This window comes from Leptidea sinapis, chromosome 22 (genome assembly GCF_905404315.1).
Source record: "Leptidea sinapis chromosome 22, ilLepSina1.1, whole genome shotgun sequence".
In the NCBI taxonomy this organism is placed as follows: domain Eukaryota; kingdom Metazoa; phylum Arthropoda; class Insecta; order Lepidoptera; family Pieridae; genus Leptidea; species Leptidea sinapis.
The window spans coordinates 6,838,484-6,863,179 of record NC_066286.1 but is presented as its reverse complement, the minus strand read 5'-3'; the positions used below and the strand labels follow the sequence as shown (position 1 = coordinate 6,863,179).

The 24,696-nt window shown below is 34.6% G+C and overlaps 2 protein-coding genes across 3 annotated transcripts in view; both read left to right on the top strand.

The window, feature by feature from the left end:
• Nucleotides 1-24,696, top strand: part of LOC126970838 (protein cereblon) — a 272,220-nt gene that overhangs the window by 56,511 nt on the left and 191,013 nt on the right. The gene's annotated exons all lie outside the window — the stretch shown is intronic.
• Nucleotides 1-24,696, top strand: part of LOC126970792 (lutropin-choriogonadotropic hormone receptor) — a 197,520-nt gene that overhangs the window by 80,285 nt on the left and 92,539 nt on the right. For both annotated transcript variants that reach the window (XM_050816891.1, XM_050816890.1), the window contains 2 exons: nucleotides 16,268-16,408; nucleotides 19,906-19,977. In XM_050816891.1, coding sequence (XP_050672848.1) covers nucleotides 16,268-16,408; nucleotides 19,906-19,977 — 213 coding nt within the window. The remainder of the gene's footprint in view (nucleotides 1-16,267; nucleotides 16,409-19,905; nucleotides 19,978-24,696) is intronic.

Here is a 24,696-nt window from a genome sequence, read left to right as displayed (position 1 = left end):
ACATATAAATACAAGCTCTCGTGACATTGTGTTGTGTGTACGTGGTGGACGAGGATCGAACCAAGGGCTCCGTGGTGAGAGTGAACGGCTTAACATATTGCGACACCGACGCTTTCATCATTTCAGCTGGAAGACGTCCACTGCTGGACAAAGGCCTCCCCCAAAGATCACCATGACGATCGGTCCTGCTCTGCCCTCATCCAACATATTCCTACCATCACTACGTCTTCGCGATACGTGGTCGCCATTCGAAGACCTTAATGCCCCAACGGCAAACTCCGAGCATAGCCCTCTCCATTGCCCGCTGTGCGATAATGACCTTCCTCATAAGGCCCATAGTTAGCGGGTTCGCAGCTAATTAATCTCAAACAGCGACCGGTCTCGGCGGCGTAATAGTTTTGTCTTCCCAAGATTGCTTAGCGGCCGTGTAAATAGTGTGTATGTGTGCATGCGTCGGTTCGGACGCTCTTGTATGGAGTGAAAGTACGGTTCTGTTACTGTAGTGTGCTTGTGACTCGGGTGTAGGCTCCTCATGCCACGATCACTGATCGTGTTGGAAATTTTGTAAAAACTTTTAGGGAAGCTTTACATGTTCGTTCAAGAAAAGGACTTACTTCTGATCTATCTTCTGAAGTTTCTAGAGATATTTAGCAGGTATAACTCGCGTACCTACTTCTACGTCAAAAAAAACCGTCGCCATTTCTTTTCAAGCTTTCTTGTGGCGGTGACATAGAACGGGCCGGATGAAAGCCTTGACTCCATGCGTCATACTCGTGAACGGGCGCCACTTGTCGTGTCTGTTTAATCCTGTTTTTCAGGGGCTACTTATTTTTTTTTTTTATTTATTTGTATTGTATTGTAAAATAATGCTCGCTTATAATATTTATTTACAGTTTCCTTATCTACTGCGTTAGGTAACTAAATACCTCGAAAGATTAATCTTTCGAGTTATTTAGTTCGTGTTGAATAGGTCTTTTAAATGAAACACTTTTAAAATGGTTAAGCCGCGTGTAAGTATTACTATATTTTTACATTAATCGACGTCAGTCCCCCTGAAAATGTAACTTTTACGCAAAATTACTGAAAGGGGACTGACGTCGGCTTAACTAAAATAATAATAAAAATGTATTTCAATAATTAATAATGAAAAAACACAGTTGCAACTATACGCGTTTTAATCCTTTATAAAGTGTTTTATTTAAATGTGTAACACTCGCGTTAATCAAAGAAAATACTAGAAATAAGTCTTATTTATATAATTTACTGTAAACCCTTATTATTCGCAATACTCTCTGTTATAAAATGTAACGTAAACACGGTTGAAACCACAAGCTATAAGTTATTTTGTTAGAGTAAGTATAAAACCTTTTTATACGATGTATTTAAAGTTTGTGTGATATCGTCTACGTATTTGATATAATCTATGGTCACCAATTTAGCTGTCTGCTAGAGCGGACGGTTAGGGATGACTCGGGTCGTCAGGGCGCGGCGGCGAGGGACCAAAGCGGACGGTGCTAAAAAATATCCAATCTCAATAGACAGGTCGTTAACATTGCCTTAACTATTTACACACGATACGTTTTTTTGCGAGTGTATTAAAATTAATAAAATATAAATCGTGAGTACCCGCCATAATAATTACGATGTTAAAGTTCCGCGAGGTGCAATCCTACTAATATCTTCCCTTTCTTGTCGTGCGTCCGTGCAGAATATAATATAATAATATTGACACACTTTTACACAAATTATCTTGCCTCAAGTTAAGCATATATAGCCTGTGTTATGGGTTACAAGACAATGATATATTTAATACAATATACTTACTTAAACATACATAAATTCATATAAACATACATAAATACATTTCAACATCCATGACTCGGAAACAAACATCCATATTCATCATTTAAATGCTTGCACCTACCGGGATTCGAACCCGGGACCACGGTTAGAAATCAGCAGAATACTTTTTAAAAGTTATACGACCAAGCTTGAGAGCTCAACTCTTTGCCGAGGAAACGAACTTTTCATGTGGTCTAGAGTTCATGATTGAAAATTTCTTGGCTCTATTGTTCATTCTTATCTTTGAAACTGTAACACAATAGATGCATCTTAAAAGAAAAGATATAGCGAGAAAGTATTTTCTAAACTTCAACGTTTTTTTTAATTTTCTTTATTCCTGAAAGAGGTTTTTTGCACAACTAGAACTAAAGTATTATGAACTACGTTAAGGCCGTAATAAGGGCCGTGTTTTAAAGTTAAGCTAAGTTTTCCGTGAGCAAAATCTGAGGAAAGTCTATGTATGCTTATAGATCTCAGCCTTAGACTTTACTTACGTAAAACTAAACTGAGTATGATATAACGTGAATTTGACTTTTACATTGGACTTAAGGTCATTATAGTTTCAGCTGTCAAATGACAATAAAAAGAAAATCAAAGATTATGCTAAGCAAGTCACATTTACCCAGTAATTTCACTAGCTACGGCGCCCTTCAGACCGCAACACAGTAATGCTTACACATTACTGCTTCACGGTAGAAATAGGCGCCGTTGTGGTACTCATAATCTAGCCGGCATCCTGTGCAAAGGAGCCTCCCACTGTCATTCTATACCCACGAAAGCAACCGTATAATAAATAATAATAAATTGTTTGTTTATGCAAATGTTTTGAGTTTTCTTTAGAGCTAATTCCGCTAATATATTATTTTTCTTGAAACAATTCGACACGTGTTTCGCCTCTACACGAGCGTTCCTCAGGAGATGTTGACTCGCCAAACTCTGGCACGAGACTGAAGATGCCTCGTGTAGAGGCGAAACACGTGTCGAATTGTTTAAAGACAAATATTGACGGAATTAACACACATAATTATTCAAAACATTTGGATTATTATTATTTATTTATACTATTCATCATTTACAGAAAGAATCTTAAAAGCTAACATAGTCCCGCAAAACTGTTTGGACAGTTTGTCTGCAGGATCAAGTCTCTTGTAATACATTAATGCTTATTAGAACATTGATTTTATACAAGTGTAATTAACAAATATTGATAAAAATATAGTAAAAAATCTAATTTTAATTTTAAGGCAGTGTTGACAATAAATATTTCTTAAGTTTAGTTTTAAATTTTCTTTTACTAGTTTCTAGTCGGATGTCCTCAGGCAAGCTGTTTAATAGATAAGGATAATTATGTATTTCCGCAAAGTAACGCCTACTTAAATAAATAGTTTGTTTGTCTAAAACTAAACGATTTATCAAGTTTCAATTTCTCGTAGATACACGCTTGGCTACGATTATGTTGTATCGTCCTCGAACCAGCCACTATTTGCAATCACTTAAGTTGTATTGAAAAAGAGATTTAATACCTTGTTTACTTTCCTTTATATTTATTGGTTTCGCCGGTCGCCACGGCTGACGCACTCCGCGTAGTTTGATACACAATTGACTCGCAATATTTGACATTTTATCGTTCTTGTAAACTTTCCATCATAGTTTGTGAGATTGAAATAGTTTTCGCTAGGGGTGTTTTTGAAGCGTAGCTTTTATGCGGATGTTCGGGCAACTTGCTACGCGGACTCTCTAACAAGGCTTAGCATCAGATTTGCGCGTTATACGAGAGCATCAGATTTAGGACCGTTACACAATTTGATATATAATAATATTGACACACTTTTTACACAAATTATCTTGCCCCAAGTTAAGCATATATAGCCTGTGTTATGGGTTACAAGACAATGATATATTTAATACAATATACTTACTTAAACATACATAAATTCAAATAAACATACATACATTTAAACATCCAAACATCCATATTCATCATATAAATGATTGCACCTACCTGGATTCGAACCCGGGACCTCTAGCTTAGTAGGTAGGATTGCTAACCACTCGGCTATACAGGTCGTCGTATATATAGGTATACAGAGTGGCATTTAGGTATGGAATAACGGCTTAGAAAACTATTTAGTTAAAAAAACTGCGTATTTTTAAATACGCACATTATTTAATACCTTACAAAGAGGTAACGTTGCCAGCTTCATGGGCACCTTACCTGCCGACAGCGTTCTTATTGATATTTACTATTTGTAATTAATTAATAAATTTTATTAGATTACTAGCTGACCCGGCAAACGTTGTTTTGCCATATAAAGTATAATTCACGCGATAGTTTTATAAGTAATAAAATATTGCCTGTATATCATTTTGTTCTATTGTCAATAGTTTTTGCAGCGCACGCAAAAATAGGTTTTTGATTTTACACCTTGTGTTACAAAATAGCAATTTTATTACGGATCCCTAATTTTGAAAAACATGATGACAACAATGAGTACGGGAAGATGATTCGATAAATCCATGTCATCCATCCAATGTCGTAACACAATACAAAACGAACGTATAATATATTATTATATGACCCCGATAACAACATACTACGCCCGTCACCCTAAGACTAAACAATACTCGAATAACATAATAATCAGATTTGAAAAAACAAAATTTTATTTGTGTATTAATTCTAGAAGTAAGGGTTATCACTTTAAAAACATAACATATTGTTTATAATAATCAGACACAAATAGCAATGTAAGAGTAGATTAGATTTTCCTATCTTCGATTTCTTCTTGAATATAGTATATAAGTATTTCATATTTCTTTCTTTTATGTTAAAACTCGTCAATATAGTCGTATTTTGTATTAGTAGCTTCGCCTTTGAAGTTTTCATTCCTGTCATGTAGTTTAAAGTATAAATCGTTTGTTCACAAGCAATCTGTATATGCATACAATTTGAGGTATGCCGCTCAAAGTCACGCGTGGCGAGTGTAGGTACCTATTATAACATTTGGCTTGGCACCGGCTTAAAACCTATCAGTAGGTAGCACATACAAATTATAATATTTTATTAATATTAAAGGTTAAGGTTTGCATAAGAGGTGTATTAAATTTTTAGTTATCTGATATTTTTTAGTTTTAAAGTCGGGTTTTTTGAACGGAGTTTTTTTTATAAAGAATACACGTTTTTTTTATGGAATAGGAGGACAAACGAGCGTACGGGTAACCTGGTGTTAAGTGATCACCGCCGCCCACATTCTCTTGCAACACCAGAGGAATCACAAGAGCGTTGCCGGCCTTTAAGGAAGGTGTACGCGCTTTTTTTTGAAGGTACCCATGTCGTATCGTCCCGGAAACACCGCACAAGGAAGTTCATTCCACAGCTTCGTAGTACAAGAAAGAAAGCTCCTTGAAAACCGCACTGTGGAGGACCGCCACACATCCAGATGGTGGGGATGATATCCTAACTTGTGGCGTGTCGTGCAAAGGTGGAATTCGGCGGCAGGAATCAGGTTAAACAGCTCTTCGGAACACTCCCCGTGATAAATGCGGTAGAAGACACTCAATGAAGCGACGTCTCTACGCAACGCCAAGTGATCCAGCCGTTCACAGAGCGCTAGGGCCCCGACAATTCGAGCTGCTCTGCGTTGCACGCGGTCACACGTGCACTAAAACAAAGTTACTGACGTACTGTGAGTGTTAGTCTGGGATTTACTGAGCGTACTTAGATTCTGCTCAACCTTTACTTATGTAAAACTTAGCTGAGTGTAAGTTTAGCATTATCTTTAATTTCGTTTTTATGGTCATTTAACAGCTGAAGTTATCCTGACATTAAGCTAAGACAGCCCAATGCAAAAGTCAAGTTCGCTTTTTATCACACTATGCTAAGTTTAAGATAAGTAAGTCAGAGCAAAACTAAGTACGCTCTATAGATCTCCGCCTAAGACGTAGCTGTCATGCACACGAAAGTAATGAGCCTGGCCTGTTGTCATGCGTTGCCTAACAAGCACTATTTACCAGTGGGAGGCTCTTTTGCACCGGATGACTGCTAGATGGAGCAGTAATGTCGTAGCTATTGAAATTACTGGCCAAATGAGACTTGACATCTTATGTCTCAAGGTGACGAGCGCAGTTGTAGTGCCGCTCAGAATGTTTGGGTTGATCAATAATCCTGAGCGGCACTGCATTGTAATACGCAGGGCGTATCGATTACCATCAGCTGAACGTCCTGCTCGTCTCGTCCCCTATTTTCATATAAAAATCTAGACGTATAAATTATCTGAATTTTTAATTTATGTAAATATGATATATATTAATGTAAATATAAAACCATAATAAAATAAAATTTCACCACATTGTGTCCCTACAAAAATAATTTGGATCTATCACTTTAAAATATAGTTAGGTCTGCAAACTTAAATAAAATTAATTAATTCTCTCAAAGTCGAAGTAGAAATAAAATCGGCTGGCGTCGCACCAATAATGATTGATGGCTACAACTTATTGCTGCTTTCAGTTTGTCGGATAAAGTTGGAATAAGCGCAGGGTCATGTCTCCTTACGTTTGAACGCAAGAACCCTTTAGATAGTTAATCAATCAATAATCTTATTATTAGGGTTGGCACTGTGTGTTTGTGATTGTGAACAAGAAAAGCTATATAGCCATTTATAAAATAAATTTGTAACCGTGCAGAATCTCTACATAGAAAAAAAAAACATCAATTTATTCACGTTACAAAGTATCTCAAAAAATCTTAAGTAACAAAAAAGTTATTTAAGATTTTTTTTCTGTTCGTAAGTAGCTCTTTTTTTTACTGATGTATTTTGACAAGCTCCTCGCCATATTAAGTATTTGCTTCATTCCAATTACTTTACAAATAAAATTCTAAAGGTGTTTTAAAATAATACGTTGAAATCTCACCGGTTAAAGTAGCGAGCGCTCACTGGTCAATCGATAATCTTATGAATTAAAAAAAATCTTTCCCTACTAATATTCGAATTTCCCTACTAATATAATAGTCTTTTCGCATTTAGTATGTGAAAACTTGTAATAAAACTCATTTTGCTGTACTTCTTGTATCTGGTTGGTTTTAATAACATAAGAATGGTTAGATTAAAAAAAAAAAACAAATTAGTAAAACGTCGATTCCAGCTATTTTTAGCCTTTTTTATTTCTGTCAAGAATTTAATTAAGAAATATTCTATACATTTTTAAATTCGCAAGTATGTCAGTCTCAGTGAGTCTTACATTTTCGTGCTATTTGGTGTCGAGACAGTTGGCCCGTGGGGCCTAGAGGCGAGGGGAGAATTTACAAAGTATTAACTTCTCGCCTCAATAGGGCTACTGGAAACCCAAGCGCTGGCAGCTATTTTGGTAAACGTATCAGCCTTGCTATCCAACGCGGAAATGCTCCCAGTAATCTTGGTACGCTTCCCCGTAATGATAGTTCTATTTTAATGTAATCATAGTATTGTTAATATAGTTATAAGATTTATTTTGTTTGTTTTTAAATTTTAGTATTAAAAAGGGGCAAATTCAACGGAATCTGCGGATTAATTTGTGACGTTTGTTATGGATGTTTATGCAGTAACAGAAAGAGTAGCACAAAGTTCGTTTAAGTAGTTTCAATCCAGAAATTTTGATGTCAAAGATGCGTTAGACCTTGTTCTAGTTATGGATAAAATGGACTCCATTTTTGAAAAAGTCGAGAAGGGTGGCGTAATCAGTAGTTACGACATATCTGAAGAATTGGGTTTTTTTTATGGAAAAGGTTGACCAACGAGCGTTCGGGTGCACTGATGTTAAGTGATCACTGTCGCCTACATTCTCTCGCAACACCAGAGGAATTACAGGTGCGTTGTCGGCCTTTAAGTACCTTCAAAAAAAGCGTGTACCCATGTCGTATCATGAAAAACACTACTACAGGAAACACTGCACAAGGAAGCTCATTCCATAGCTTTGTTATACGCGGAAGAAAGTCCCTTGAAAACCGTACTGTAGAGGAATTGATAACAAAACAGTTTTTACCCAATTGAAAAAATCTAGGTGCACAAAAACAGCTCGATACGGTGTCAAGCTCACTGGAAGAAAACTAATGAATCGTGTTCTCATTTCCGATTCTTTATTGAGCCTTAATAGGACCGAACTGTTTTTGAAGATATTCATATGATAGCATGTGATAAAAAGTGGATCGTGTATAACAACAATAGTCATAAAAGGTCGTGGTCAAGTTGCGGTCAGGCTCCACAAACTGTAGCAAAACCCAGGTTAATTCAATAATAATAAACGATACCAATTCAGAACTTGATATATTCGGTGGTGGGCTGGTCAGGTTTAAAGAAAGTGTTGTTAAACACTTAGCTGGTACTCAATCTGCATTTGTCAAATAAGTAGTTATTCTTTGTTTTTTTTCGTCTTCTTTATTTTAAAAAGTTAAAGTTATATTTTGTACCGTAATTTTTTTTATTTTGTTTTTATTATAGCTTAGATAGTATTTTTAGTTTTATTTTTCAGAAGTAATTAGGGAGTATTTTTTGTAATTTATATGTTCACCATAATTGTCGTATACTTTAGAACTACTAATTGTAACATTAGATTAAGAAAATTGTATTGTATATGATGTGGTGTGCTTTAATAAATAAATAAATAAATAAATTCGCAATCAGGTGACGCTGTGCTTATGGTGTGATTGAAAGTGCATTGTTCATTATGTCGGCTTGATGTGTTAACAAGCGCTACCAACGTCATGAACTGCCATAAGATATCCCAATTAATAATAACATTTATTTAACCACTGTTAATATTTTAATACTATTTAATATAATTGTATAAGTGGCATATAATATTTAGATCTTTAGTTAACTTGATTCGTGTAAGTTAGTTGGCACTACAGCAGTTAATTTAAGTTATTTACAATGAGTGTGTAAAAATTAAAATATACGAGTTTTACTTGTATTTGTATTTATATGAAGTTGAGAAAAATCATCCAAAATTGATCAATAGAAAGGGCGTTATGCATCAGCTATATATAGCCCTGACCTTGCAGATTTCCACCTCTTTCGGTCCTTTTAGAATTCTTTAGGCAGTACCCGTTTAAAAAAGTTTTTAAGAGAGAACCGCCAGAACTACTTTTTTATGGAAAAGGAGGACGAACGAGCGTACGGATGGTGCTGTTAAGTGATCTCCGCCGCCCACATTCTCTTGCAATACCAGAGGAATCACAGGAGCGTTGCCGGCCTTTTAGGAAGGTGTACGCGCTTTTTTTTGAAGATACCCATGTCGTATCGTCCCGGAAACATCGCACAAGGAAGTTCATTCCACAGTTTTGTTGTACTTATCGCCTTTTTTGATTATAAGTCTATACAGGTATGATGGCATTGCCGGCAACTAATTTTTTTTATTAAAAGTATTGAGTAGATGCACAAAATAAATGTACATTTTCATAACCGTGAAACTATTAATATAATATTTCCGATAATATTTTAAAAGTAAGTAATATATATTCTACGTAAAACGTGTGTGTGACAGCCCTAGCGACGGCCATAAGGCGGCTACTGTCAAGTTGTCTGTTGAGTGACGTGTGCGACCGCGAAACTGGCGGCACGGAGCGATAGGGTCGCGGGACGCGCTCGCCCGAGGATACGGGTCATGGCCACACTCGTTCTTGAGATGCTGGAGGTCGATTAAATGTTTTAATTGTGGACAGAAATTGGGGAAATCGAATAATGTGCGCTAAACAATGTTTGAATATTGTGTTAGTTATAGCAATATAGACTATATTATGATACCAGCGTTCATATTTTTTTTAAACTTTTCTTAAACTAAAGAAAGGCTGACTAATTTTTCTCCATAGGCTTCTTGAAAAAAGTATTTCGTGTGATCTTGACACTCTTGGACGCTTATCGCATAATTTCTTTATTTAATGTACTATACCAACATTTAGAAGTTGATGCTAAGTAAATTCTTAAATTATTATTAGAGACTGATATATATCGCGTTAATATTAAGTATGTGTTCAATATATGATATTCCTCTAAGACTAGGAACGAAATATACTTGTTGTGCCTTTTATTATCAATCTTGCTAGTGAGGGTCAAAGAGATGTAAATACTACATAATAAGAGGCGCGACTGCCTAAGTAAAAATTGAAATTTAGTTTAGTACGAAACGTGCAGTCATTTGACATAAGTTTGAAATAGTAATAATTACAGTATCGCGATTGGCCAAGAAGTATGATACGGCTAAGTTTGAAAGCGAACAGTTGCTTAAACCGTAGCGGTAATAAATTTAGCTTGACAGCTAAACCTCCATTTTGAGCAATGCACGCACACTAACACAAAGTGACATATAAATCGCGAGTGTAAGACATACCTTCTCTCGCACACTAATGTAATAAGCCTGGCCTGCCTTCATCAGTTGTCTAGCTATTTAAGTGTCATTGATTGAATTATTTGTATTGTGAATATATAGGTATATCCAAGTCAAAAAATAAGTAATCACCAAAAATTACTAAAACTTTCTCCGAAACACAGCATATGCCATATATAATTATTATTCCAATCGGTTCAGTAGGGTAGGGCGGGGCTAGTTGAGCAATTTTTCACTTGAGCGGCTATAGCTCCTCAACGATAACTCTTAATGTCTTGTTCTGCATACTGATCAATTACTAATATATCCCTTAGCAAAAGTGTCCATAGTAATTATTTATAGCTAGTTGAGTTTAAGAGCTACAGCTGTTTAAATACAGAAAGTCATATTTGCTCAACATACCCCATGGGTGGGGTAAGTTGAGCAAGAATATGGGGCAAATTGAGTAGTCAGATGGATTCAATGTTAACTAGACACGAAATCAAATTTGTTTTTGACAATCATCTTTTATTTATAATTTTATGGGCAAAACGACAAAACTGTATTCTTTAAAATAATAATGAACTCATGTCACTGTTTCAATTGACACAAACGAAAGTAAAACCAGCACCAGGCACACATTTTGTATGAGCCCATTTTCTGCAAACTTGACATTGTATCCGTGTTTCTCTCCTAGCAAACTTTAAACTTCCCAGATACCATCTTATTTGGCTAAAGCACAATGGACACTACTGTCTCATCCACATTCCATATATCTGATACACTTAATATATGTTTGTTGAGCAACTATAGCTCAACTAGCCCCACACCGAAATTTTAAGACAAAGGTGAGATTATGAATAAACTGTTAGAATTATACGCAGAACCTATATATGTATCAAAAGTAGAATAAATTTATCAAAGTATACTACTTATCCGATTGAAAACGAATGAAATTTGATTATTACAGACGAAATATTAGTATTTACTTAAGAATGCGGTCATGTACTTTACTCGATGACGCACGACCGCCACTGACGGCCACTGGCTGGCTGCCCAACTTGCCCCTATGCTCAACTAGCCCCGCCCTACCCTAGCTTTCGCGGTGTAACCGAACAAAAAACACGGCTCTCTATTTATTAGTGCAGATTTTTATATTGAAATTGGCGCCAACGTCGAAATGGTGGTCTTTTAGTGTTGTCAAAAAAAAATATTTTAACGTTTTAGTAACCTTGTTTAAAGGATAAATTTAACAATAATTTATCCTATGAACTTAGCGCGCAAGAACCGTTTTCAACAACATTTTTAGATCTTTTTAAAGGATTCGATCGAGTAGATTCGTCTGTAGATACGTATCTAGGGTTGTCAACTCATTAATTTAAAGTCCTGTGTAAAAGGCAATTTGGTGTGAGGCGCCAGATTGTAGCTCTAGTTCCCGAGAGGGAACGTGGGTTCTAAACCCACCCTTAAAGAGGTTTTCTTAATTATATTATATTTTTATTATTATAGAATAATAAGTAAGGCATATATAGAATAATAAGTAAGGCATAATTTTAAAAATATTGTTTTTTTTTTATTCGGATTATGCTGATATTAACCAGTATATAAACCGGGAGGCTCCTTTGCACAGGAAGCCGGCTAGATTATGGGTACCACAACGGCGCCTATTTCTACCGTGAAGAAGTAATGTGTAAACATTACTGTGTTTCGTTCTGAAGGGCGCCGTAGCTAGTAAAATTACTGGGCAAATGAGACTTAACTTCTCATGTCTCAAGGTGACGAGCGCAATTGTAGTGCCGCTCAGAATTTTTTCAAGAATCCTGAGCGGCACTGCATTGTTATGGGTAGGGCGTATCAATAACCATCAGCTGAACGTTCTATTCGTCTCATCCCTTATTTTCATAAAAAAAATTAAAACGTCATTTTGTGAAAAAAAGTTTCACTTGTATCGTGGTTTCATAAAATCACCTATTTGCTTTTTCGCACATTTTTTTGTCTAAAAACTTTTCATATTGACATCATATTTATTTTGTGATTGCTTGAGGCAGCGTTCAGAAACAGCCGAGTTTTACGGCTTAAGGTAACAACAAGTATATTTTTCTCTGAGAAAGTCTTATATTGTGTTATGTTTATGCAAATGGCATAAAAAACAAAAACATATACGCTTTTGCAGTATATAAAATCAGTATTTCAACGTACTCCAATAGTGTTATAAAGATTATACTAATTAATTAATTAATAGATTAATTTGATAAATTTAACCTATTAACCTATTAATTAATCGACTATAAAACACAGCGGTAGTACGGTTGGTAACCCTAGACGTAAAACCAAAAATTGATGTAAAATATTGCGAGTGTTGTGTAGTGTAAAACCGCAGACGATCGTATTTTGTCATTGCAGTCAACTCAAGGCAATGGCTTGAAGCGATAAAGTCATCGATCTCATTATCATATAAAAAAATAAGAACGTGTGTGCTTGCTCGTATTTGGAGTGTTAGCATCGCATGTATATATATTATATATATATATAGAAATAAACGAGCAATTCTTGTATATCGGAAACGGCTCCAACGATTTTCATAAAATTTAGTATACAGGGGATTTCGGGGGCGATAAATCAATCTAGCTAGGTTTATCCGTGATTTAATGAGAAACAGTTCCAAAAACATTAGAATCCAAAGGTCCATTTCGCCACTACATACAACACTGTTATAGCTCAGATGGGACATTGGGTGATCCGGAAAGCAGAAGACCCCAGTTCGAATGCAGATGTCCTATTAGTTTTAATTTTTTGTTCAAGTTTTGTACATTCTTGATGACTGCTAGACGTCTGATTTATAAGAAAAATTTTCACATGTATTAAAGGCCGGTAGTACTACAAATCCTGAACAGGATCACCAGGATAATAAAAATTATGGACACTTGCGTAGAAGAGAAACAAATCGTAACTTTAATTATAACTCCCTTGGGTTTTTTTTTATTACTATCATAAACAGAATCACCGGGATATTAAAAAAAAGTATCGACACGTACGATATAAGAGGAACAAATCTATATTTTAACTGAAACTCCTCACTTTGTATGCTGTTCTTTGGCTTTTATCATAAACAGAATCACAAAAAATATCTACACATGTGATATACAAGGTATAAATCAATAATTTTTGGAAATGCGTCGATGTTTGCTCTTCGGATTCAATTCATCAAACGTTCTATACTTCTGGATAATATAACAATATTATTGATATTGTAAATACACAAAAGAATGATAATTAATAAATATTGCTCGAAAAATGAGTTTCGTCACAGGTATGAGTTTACCTATTTGACTTACGGGTAAAGGTTAATTCTAAAGTTTCTATTTAATATAACATTAAGCTTTCAGGAAAAGGGGTTTTTAAGCTTAAACTGAACAAATAAGGTGGGAAGTTAAAGAAACATACTATTTTTAACAACTGGCTTTGTCTATGATTTTACAATCATCTCGATGACGATGGATTGCTTTATTGAATCGCAATCCGAAAATGGCGATACGAGACTGATATCTGCCCCAGACAAAACAAAACTTAATATTATAAACAAGCTTACTTACTCTTCCCGCCCGTGTCTGTCCGCTTCGGTTGTTTTGTTCTAGATAAAAGCTATCCCGCTCAAAGTCACGCGTGGCGAGCGTAGGTTCCTGATTTCACGTTTTGCTTGGCACCGACTTCAAACCTATCATATGGGTACTATACAAATAATAGTATTTTATTAATATGAAAGGTTTGCATAAGAGATGTATTAAATTAAATATTTATTAAGTTATTTTATACTTTTTAGTCATAAAGTCGGTCTTTTTAAACGTGGTTTTTTATTTATTTACTTTTTAATGTCTGTAATAGGTTGTTCCGTAAACTACAGTAGGATTTTTCTAGATTACATCAAGTAAATTATAACATTTCGTTGCTTTTTATTGTTATATATTAAATAGTCATTTTTTTAAGTAGTATGGGTCGACCTACGAAAGGTGCATGAACCTTAAACAATACAGATACCAAGAAAAGGGAACGGAAAAAAGGTATCGACTCCGAAAAAAATCTGTTTGACGTTCTCGAACTCTATTTCACGTTCTTGTAAGACACTGAAATATTTTCTTCACGAAGAACGTTTGTTAAAAAGCATAAAAGGCATTTATTTTTTCAAAATTGTTTTCTTTAGAATTCTTTTTCATGACATTTCTAATAGTACCCGTACTTTCTAATACTACCGTCAATGACGTTCTGAAACCTCCTTGACTACCACTGTTAGCTCTGAATAACAGGTTGCCTAAGATCAATATATCGGGATCAGATTAATAATAATATATAATCAACCTAATTAGAAACTCCTAAAAAAGCCGTACACAAATGATAAAATATGTTCATTAAATGAAAAGTAGTGGGACAAACTATGTAAATTTTTTATTTGACGAAATGTTAAACATTCCGCATCAAACTAAAGAAGAATCTAGTAAATCGGATCATAAATCTTAGCATACATAAAAAAAACCAATCGAATTGAGAACCTCCTCCTTTTTGAAGTCGGTTAATTATGACTTAGTTCGTCCTCGTATGACCCGAAGACCGGTTCAGACAAATTACATGTGAACAAATCATCCAGCACTTTCGCACGGTTTCGCAACTAATTGGCAATAGATACAAATATAAGAGAGTGGTATGTAATGTCAAGATATACAAGTTATGTCGAATGTAATTGCTCCAGTTAGAGTCTTCGGTATTTTTTATTTGAAGCGGAATTATCAAGCACCCAGGGTCAGTTTCGTGATGATTTTGTTTTTGATCTTACTAGCTTTTACCCGCGACGTCGTCAGCGTAAACGCTATAAGCAGCAAAAATAATGTATCTGCATCTAGTGTGATAATATGTAACTTATATGCATTGAGTTCAAAACAAAACTAGGCTCACAATCACGCTCATAAATTGTCTAAAGCAAAATTCCGTCTACGCGTCTATTAGGCAGAGTTTTCGTTCAGTTGTGTTTCGACCGCGCTTTGAACACAACGCCACGCAATGACAAAGTGTTGCATTACAGTTTAAATTATCAAAATTGTGTAACTAACTCATCCTACGTATTCTGGCGATCTTGACCAGATCGTCGGTCCATCTTGTGGGGGGCCTCCCAACACTGCGTCTTCCAGTACGTGGTCGCCATTCGAGGAATACATAATTAATCCACACCATAAGCCACTAAAATTATTTTTTATGTAAAAATAGTAATTAATCGATCTAATTTTTTATGAGTTCATCAATCATTTATATTCCTCACGATGTGCTTTTTATATCAGTTTAATTGTTATATACGATTTTATGCGACAAAACGTCGGAGTTTTGATTTTTAGGTCATAGTACTCGTATAATATACCTACGCGCTCCGCGGTGAAGGCATGCAATATTGTAAATATAGGTAGTTTCTATTTTACAGGCTTTTTATTAACTTCACCTGCATGTATGTTTGTTTGCCATTTGGGCGCGATTTGACCCACTTTAAACGGCCAGATTTTGTTCAAACTTCATTCTATTTTTCAACTAGCTGACCCGACAGACGTTGTTCTGTCAATAAACGGTTCGAAAGATATGGTTAATGCGTGGGTGAGTGAGTGGGTGGGATCGTGACACGACAAACTATATATGTAAACCTTCCTTGAGCTTCAACGAATCTATTACAAAAGATTTCATTCAGATCGGTCTAATAGTTTAGGAGCTATTACGGAACATACAAACATACATTCTCTTTCATATATATAGATATAGGTTTTTCAATTTGCAAAATAATATTTTTGTTAATTTACATAATTTTCATCTTTCGTCAATAAGGCAGGAATTGTTGTTAATTTTAAAATTCAACCATTATCTTTAACCGATTTATCTAATATTAGGAATTTATCGAATACCAAAGAGAAGTTTGTGCTTTTTAGCGTGTTTTTTAGTTTTTTTGTAACTATTATATAACATTATTATTAATATTATTCTATTATTTTCCTATTATATGAATCAACATATTTTGTATGATTAGAGAAACATTTCAAGCGGAAACTTTTGTTGACAGATCAGCGGAAGACAACCTCATATCGGATATAGACCCGGATGTGTTATCGGAGCTCCGGAACCTGCGTGTCTTACGATTGGCTCGCAACAGACTGACCACAGTACCAGCCGCGTTGGTGTACACCAACAGATTGCAAGCTTTGTGAGTATTTTTTTTTTTAAATTAATTACAGTTTAAGATCTGTATTCGCGGGGTATGTGTTCCGTAAATATGTCGCGAATACAGAAACCGAAGAATATGGAATGGTAATTATATGGGATTATTGGGGATATGTTCCTAGGTGCTAAAAAAAAGAACAAATATAATATAAAATCAATTTCATTGGAGTTTTTTACTATATTGATTCATTATTATCTTCTGGCTAAGGTAATGGTTGAAATAATTTTGTATTTCTTTCTTGCTTGGCATTTTTTGAAGCTCCTTCAATTGGTTGAAGTAAGGTTTGTTTTACTATTTTATTAGTCGATTTGGCGACGCGTTTACAAAAATTAGATAAGATAAGATTAGATGGACAGTCTGAAAAATGCCACATCCATATGGTGTGGCATTTTCTCCACATACATCAACATAACACCCTTACGGCCGCCCCCAATATACAGTCATCTTTTACTTGAGATAAAAATCATAAATATCGTTGATTTTTCGATTTTCATCGAGACTATTAGGACGTTAAGCAGATGGTTATTGATACGCCCTACCCATCACAATTCAGTGCCGCTCAAGATTTTTGAAAAACTCAAAACTTCTGAGTGGCACTACAATTGCGCTCGTCACCTTGAGACATAAGATGTTAAGTCTCACTTGCCCAGTAATTTCACTAGCTACGGCGCCCTCCAGAACAAACCACAGTGATATTTACACATTACTGCTTCACGGCAGAAATAGGCGCCGTTGTGGTACCCATAATCTAGCCGGCATCCAGTGCAAAGGAGCCTCCCACTGCTAAATCTGGATGAAGCTAAATAAAACCACAATATAGGAACTGTTTATTGGCAACAATCCATGATAGACTCAATGACCGCAACTAATTTTTCTCAGATCTCTCTCACACAAAACCTTCTATTAACATTGGTATTGAAATGTAAGGTTTGTGTCGAGTAATGGTTTCCATGAATAACTAATAGATTCTATTCATCTGCGTAATGAGTTCCTTTAAAGCTTTCGTCTCATAGACACTCTATGAATAGCGACAATGTTACACAATATACGTTGGCTTAGATAGGGAATAGTAAAAGTGGTGCTGGAAATAAGTAAGTAGGTCGGGAACTACTCGAGTAAAAACTGGAATTGTTTCAACGCTTTGACATTGATATGACCATATAAATCTAAACAAGGAGGTTATAGATATGTTATAAATGCTTATTCATTGTGGCACGACTCTGAACTGTATATTATATACTTTTGAATCGATATTTTCAATATATTAATGCTAACGACATAGTCCAAATGATTGCGAAACTGAAGTGGCAGTGGGCAGGGTACACAGTTCGACGGACAAATGACCGTTGGGGCAGTAAATTTCTCGAATGGCCAGCACGTACCGGAAGACGCAGTGTTTGTAGGCCCCCCACAAGATAGACCGACAATCTGGTCAAGATCGCCGGAATACGTCGGATGAGGACAACGCAGGACCGATCGTCGTGGGAAGTTTTAGTGGAGGCCTTTGACCAGCAGTGGACGTTTTCTGCCTGATAATAATGATATTAATGTTTAGGTAATTTCAATTACTGATCAACTATAAGATTGGAAAAAGTAGCGGCCACTATTTTAAGTCAAATAGAGTATTTTACATTGGCTGTAATATACATAACAAATTAGTTTGTAAGGTCCCATATATGAATCGTGTTTAAAGTAGAATAAACTGTATATATAAAAATTATCCTATATTGGATTTGAATGGATGGATTTGTATAAGGATACTTTGCGAACATGATGGTCGTGATTTCTGTCATATTTAGTAATCGTATCGAACAAATACAATGATTTATTAACTATAAATGCTCGACCTGGCATCACAAGCAACACCTGTTCACGAGTTGACGCAAGGACCAGGCATAGTTCAGTTTGCACATATTTGAGGGAAGGAGAGAGTTCGGCCCACGACGCGGCCTCAAGCAATGCCTAAGTGTTATAGCAGGTCATCAGCTCATCTCGTCTCATCTCTTTTTGTCATAAAAAATAGAGAAATAGATTGTAAAATTATGAAGTTGACGATCATGGAAAAAATTTAATTTTACAAGACGTATTATGGCCTCACACTAGGATTCCCTGTGTCGTGAGGGCCAGTCTCTTCCCATATATTAATCTATACTAATATTATAAAGCTGCAGTGTTTGTTTGTTTGTTGGTTTGTTTGTTTGTTTGAACGCGCTAATCTCTGGTACTACTGGTCCGATTTGAATGATTCTTTCAGTGTTAGGTAGTCCATTTATCGAGGAAGGCTATAGGCTATGTTTTTTTTTTCAAAATTAGGGATCCGTAATAAAATTGCTATTTTGCAACACAAGGCGTAAAATCGAAAACTATTTTTGCGTGCGCTGCAAAAACTATTGACAATAGAACAAAATGATGTACAGGCTATAATATAGGCAATATTTTATTACTTATAAAACTATCGCGTGAATCATACTTTATATGGCAAAACAACGTTTGCCGGGTCAGCTAGTACAAAATAAAAATAAAAGATATTCGAATGAATGGAAATCTCTATCTTTGTTTACTTTATTCTAGTTAAAAGCATCTTAGGAGGGTTAAGCTTGTGTCAATTTTAACACGTGATTATAAGCTGCAATTTTATTGTTGTACAGATTTATATCAGCTAGATAAAACAAAGTGAAAGGGCTCATAGCGTACACCTAAACAAGCTGTCATTAGAGCACTTCACACAGACTTAATTTGCGATATCGTAGCTTTATTTAGAACACAAATTAAAATTTATTCAAAATCAATTAACTTTAAATTAAAGTAGGTATTGATGACATAAATAATGTTACTAATTCATTCTCTAATAAGATTTTTCTTAACAATAATTATTATACTTGTTTATTTGTAAACAAAGATTCTAATTTCATTAAATATGTTTGAAAATAAAAATGGGGTTAACTAGTTGCTTTGTTATTTTTGCACGTTTATATTTTAAACAAGCTGAAAAGAAAACTGTAATTAATGAGATCCTATGAAAGTTATACCCTTGTTAGAATTGTTAATTAGACCAATATTTTTTATTGTCATGTCATAATCCTTACCTATTCTTGTATATATTTCTTATATATATTAATATACATTCTGTTCTTAATAAAGTCAAATAAATACGAAAACTTATAAAAAATTATGGAAAATACATGCCATATATTTCCGGCCATTTTCCTGGTTGTGGTTGAACTCAAAATTTAAAGCAGTATCAAAATTTATAACATCTGTACTAATTTAATGCATAGTATGTTTAGTATTATATAATATATTAAATTTTTAATAGTGCTCCCGTAGCGGATTTGTTATTCTCGCTAAAATATCATTGCTAGTGGTGTCCTCGTAAGGTGGGTCATTCACTGCCCCAAAATATGATAATGATTGATCTGCCTTTGAATTACTTACTTTAATTAACTTATCAGTTTACTTACATTAAATTATTTTTACAGAAATCTCGCTGGCAACCAAATAGCAGAACTAACAGCTGCTTCATTACCACCACTCCCCGCGCTACATACCCTGTAAGTATATTTATATAAACCATTATTCATTTCGTTTTACTTTTCTGCGAGCATTAGCTTCTTTTACGTAAATTGTCAAATCTACTGAAATCTAGCTTTTTTCCCAACTATAACATTTACTATCACGCATGCGTAACCGCATACATTAATATTCACACATATAAACAAAGTCTACACGGCACACCACACTTAGCAGCGAGAGTGAAGTGATTTTACCTGACAGCTTGGGAGTTTAACTCAGATATATAATATCAACACATTCACTAGGAAATCATGTGATTTAATTTCAATGTCATTTAAGAATATATTTCAGTTAATCGTTATATTATGTGTTAAAATATCTGGTGTCCTAAGAGAACATGAGTGATCTCCTACCATCAGTTGACATGTATGAACAGTTGTCACTCAAAATAAATGACAAGACAATATTATAAAGTCTTATAAGTCTAACATTTTAATCATAAAAAACTGCTGAGAGAATCACAGTTAAATAGTTAGTCTAGATCTTACTCTAATACATAGTAAAATGTATTTAAATTGCACTAGCCGTTTATGAGATTAGCGGTAATGGAGGCATAGGAAAACAGATTAAAGATCTAAAAAAAAACATTGAGACATCTATTGCGTTAGTAAATACTCAAAATCATAGAATTTTTCATATTCTGTGTGTACAGTTACAGTAATTATATTATAACTATTTATTTCCGAAGCGGTAGCAGTATTTAGTATATTTGAAATGACATCAAAAAGAATTCTAAATGAATCAGTTTTGAGAAAATAAATGCCTTTTATGTATAGATTAGGTAAATAAAACAGAGGCGTAATAAATGAGTATTATTCTAATGTCGTCGAAAACCCGCCATAACATGCGTTTGTCAGTGTGGGAACGCTATAATGTATCAGTGTGAAATATCTGTGTCACATAATATATCATTACGCGTATGTGAGCATTGAGTACTGCCTCCGATTGACCTGATCACCTTCACTTGAACGACTCACGAACTAATCCGTAATCACTCGAAGCTATTTCTAACTTATGTTGCTCTGGTACTTTTTAATGGAGAGTTTACTTGTTGTATTTACTCATAAACTTCTTTACAAATAAACATTTTGCCTATGGTTGATTTATTCCGACGTATAATGTTTCGTGCGTTTATTTCCAAGGCGACTTGACATTCGAAAAACTTCAAAATTATCATTGTATTCTGTTTTAAATACGTTCATTTTTGGACCCGGATTATGTGAAATAGTAGAAGTGCTTAGCATTAAACGCCGCTCTTTCACAGGCTTAAGTTTAAACAATTATTGTTCGAGGCGCACGCATAGATTGTTCGCGAGTCCAACACATCGTCCTGTGGCTCGCACCAACTCACCTATACCGAGGTCACTCTCTGCTCTCAACGCTCTTCTCGAAGCCAACCCTGCTTGTGCTATATTTGCGGATGGATCGCAGACGATTTTAACAGAGTGCTTGCGTTTTTGTGAGACGAATGGATGAACGATATTTGGATGTTTATTAATTGTTAGTTAATTATAGTAAAATTTGTATTTTTTAACTATTTTGTGTAATAAGTTTAGTTTGTTTATTAGTAATTAATTACTTACTTCAGTATTGTAATTAGCTCACACCGTTTTATCAAAGTATAAATAAATAAATAAAAAAGTTAAATATACTTAATAGACTCTGTATTGGCAATATCCACAACGATTGTTGTTTGAAATATTCAAATTCAAATATTTTTATTCAAAATAGGATATGAAATCACTTATTTAAAGTCAAAAACTACCAAAGCCAAAATTAATATTTACAATATGTCAGAAGACCTCGATGATGAAAACGTCCATTTTCTAAGTTCGCTCGAAAAGTTATTTGAAAATTATGCCCGAAATTAGTATAATAACCTTGTCCTAATAAATGATTATTATCATTGTTTATGTGAAAGTTTAATAAACTTAAAGCAAATATATTGTGACTCATTAAAGCATAAACGGATTTGCATGAAATTAAAAACCTTAGATGTGTGTGAAGAGGCATGAGGAAAAATATAGAATTTTCGAAATTGTGCAAAATCTATAGAAACATAAACTTGTTATGCCTATGACTTGGTCGAGTAAGTTACTCCTTTTTTACGACTGGATCTCAGAAAACAAGCAATATAATTAAATTAAGTTTATTTTTTTTTAAATTTGTTGAAAAAATCGTCCGTGTGGTAAGGTTAATATATCACTGTTAATCAATCAATCAATCACTGTTATCACAGGCAATAATATAATCCACTTTGCAATTATCATATTGGGAATGGGGCGTTCGCCAACAGGCTGTTTCATCAAATAATATCTTATATTTATAATGCAATTTATTTATTATAATGATAATTTTAGCCCCTTTTTCGCAATTCTGACGCATATCTCTTAAGTTCTGAATCTTCTTCATTCTTCTTAAATCATTGATTTAAAATATTTGAATTATAATTTGATGTTGGGACATACCAGATGATTTATATGCCATAATGTATATTATTTTTCATTTATCTTTGGCACAGAGTAGGGATGAATACTTACATATTCTTAGGTCTCTATTTATTATGAAGCCCACACAGATAACATCAGTGGGACACCTTTGCATAGGATGCCGGCTAGATTATGGGTACCACAATGGGCGCCATTTTCTGCCGTGAAGCAGTTATGTGCAAGCATTATTATGTTTCGGTATGAAGGGCGCCGTAGCTAGTGAAATTACTTTGTTAATGAGATTTAACATTTTATAATATTATAATATCAAAAAGAAAATAAATGCCTTTTTATGTCTCAAAGTGACGAGCGCAAATGTAGTGCCGCTCAGGATTTTTGGATTTTTCAAGAATTCAAGAATCCTCAACGGCACTGCATTGTAATGGACATGTCGTATCAATTACCATCAACTGAACGTCCTGCTCGTCTCGTCCCTCAAAGTTTTAAAAAATAGATTATGAAGCAAGCGATTCCAGTTAATCAGATATAGTTGTATTTTAATTTAAATCCGGAACAGATCCGAAGACATCACGTTTTAAGATGGCAATGGCGATGGCCTTTCTTTGGCGTCACCGGAGACTAACCGGTAATAATATCGTATTACCATAATATAAATCAAAAATATGTTCAGTAATGTGCTACGTTATTTAAAATCATAAAAGCAACAAAATAACTCAAACGTGACTAAGTTTGAAAATTGGTATAAAAATTGGTAGTTGGATGCTAATAAAAGTGAAAACTAAGAGCTTTTAGTATTAAAATATGAAATGTCATAATGTTTAAGAACAATTAAATGCTTAATTTCAATTTATTTTAAAAACTTATTTTCAACAATATACTAATAAAATAAAAACACAATTTCAACAATGCACATTAAACTTTTCACTGAATCCATTCAATTTCACTTATAAGATACTAGCTGAGCCGACAGACGTTGTCCTGTTCATAATAAAAAAAAGTCTTGCGGGTGGAATTTTGTAAAATATTAGCTGACCTCTACTCGGCGAAAGGAATATTCCTACCAAATTTCAAGTCTCTACGCCTTATGGTTCATAAAAGTAGGGGTGTTTTTTTTACATTTAAGTCGGTTCGATTCCCAGACGAGGTAAGAAATTTTTAGAAAATCATTGAATGCAGAATTATTAACTTTTAAAAATAACATGAAGTCTTCTTTCAGTAAAATACCCTAACTACGATATTTAAGGTACTTTCCCTTCATGTCCCATAACGTTGGGACATCCTGTATATAATGTTATAAAATTCAGCTATATAGCTTTAAATATATTTTTTTATAATAATTAATTTTTCGCGTACGCCAGCCATGAGCATGTCGGTGACGCGATCCCATAAGATTTTCCCCTACCAAAAACTGAACAACGCGGCTAAAGATTATTTCACTTCAAAAAAAACACGAGAGTTTTTGAGTATAGTAGATGCATCAATCATGATAATTATTAAAGATTTGAAGAATATCTATTTGAACAGTACACAGACAGCAATGTAAACTTCTCATAAGTATAATGTAGTTTCAACAAACATCAAAGTCAAAGTCAAATAAACTTTATTCAATTACGCTTAAACTAAGCGCTTTTGAATCGTCTCTATAAATATTTCTTTTAAATTACTGAACCTACCATAATATGTTCAGAAAAAGTAGAGCTTGTGAGAAGAACATATAAGAAACTCAACGGCCACTCTTTTCCATCAATCACAGTATTTAACAATGGCTGTAATATACATCAGTATATACATCAGTCAGAGCCCGTATCCTCAGATACTTCGGACATGCCATAGAGAGACTTGTTGTTCAGGGAAGGGTCAACGGCAGTAGGTCAAGAGGACGCTCCCCTATGCGCTGGACAGACCAGATCAAAGCCCTAACCAATACTCCCCTCAACACATGTGCCACAGAAGCAACAGCCAGGGATAACTGGCGTAGAATCGTTCGTCGTTCGACGTGACCACGACTGCTCTGTCAAGAGTAATACGATGAAGAAGAAGAAGTAATATACATAACAAATTAGTTTGTAAGGTGCTGCATCCAATATATGAAACGTGTTTAAGTTATATCAAATATTTCGTAAAAAATAATAAAGAATAAACTGTATAACTACAAAAATCTGACATCAAACTGTCTAGTGAACTACCGTAATAATTCGAATGGATTACTCCTCTAATACGTCCCTCGTCAACTGTTATCGTGTTCAG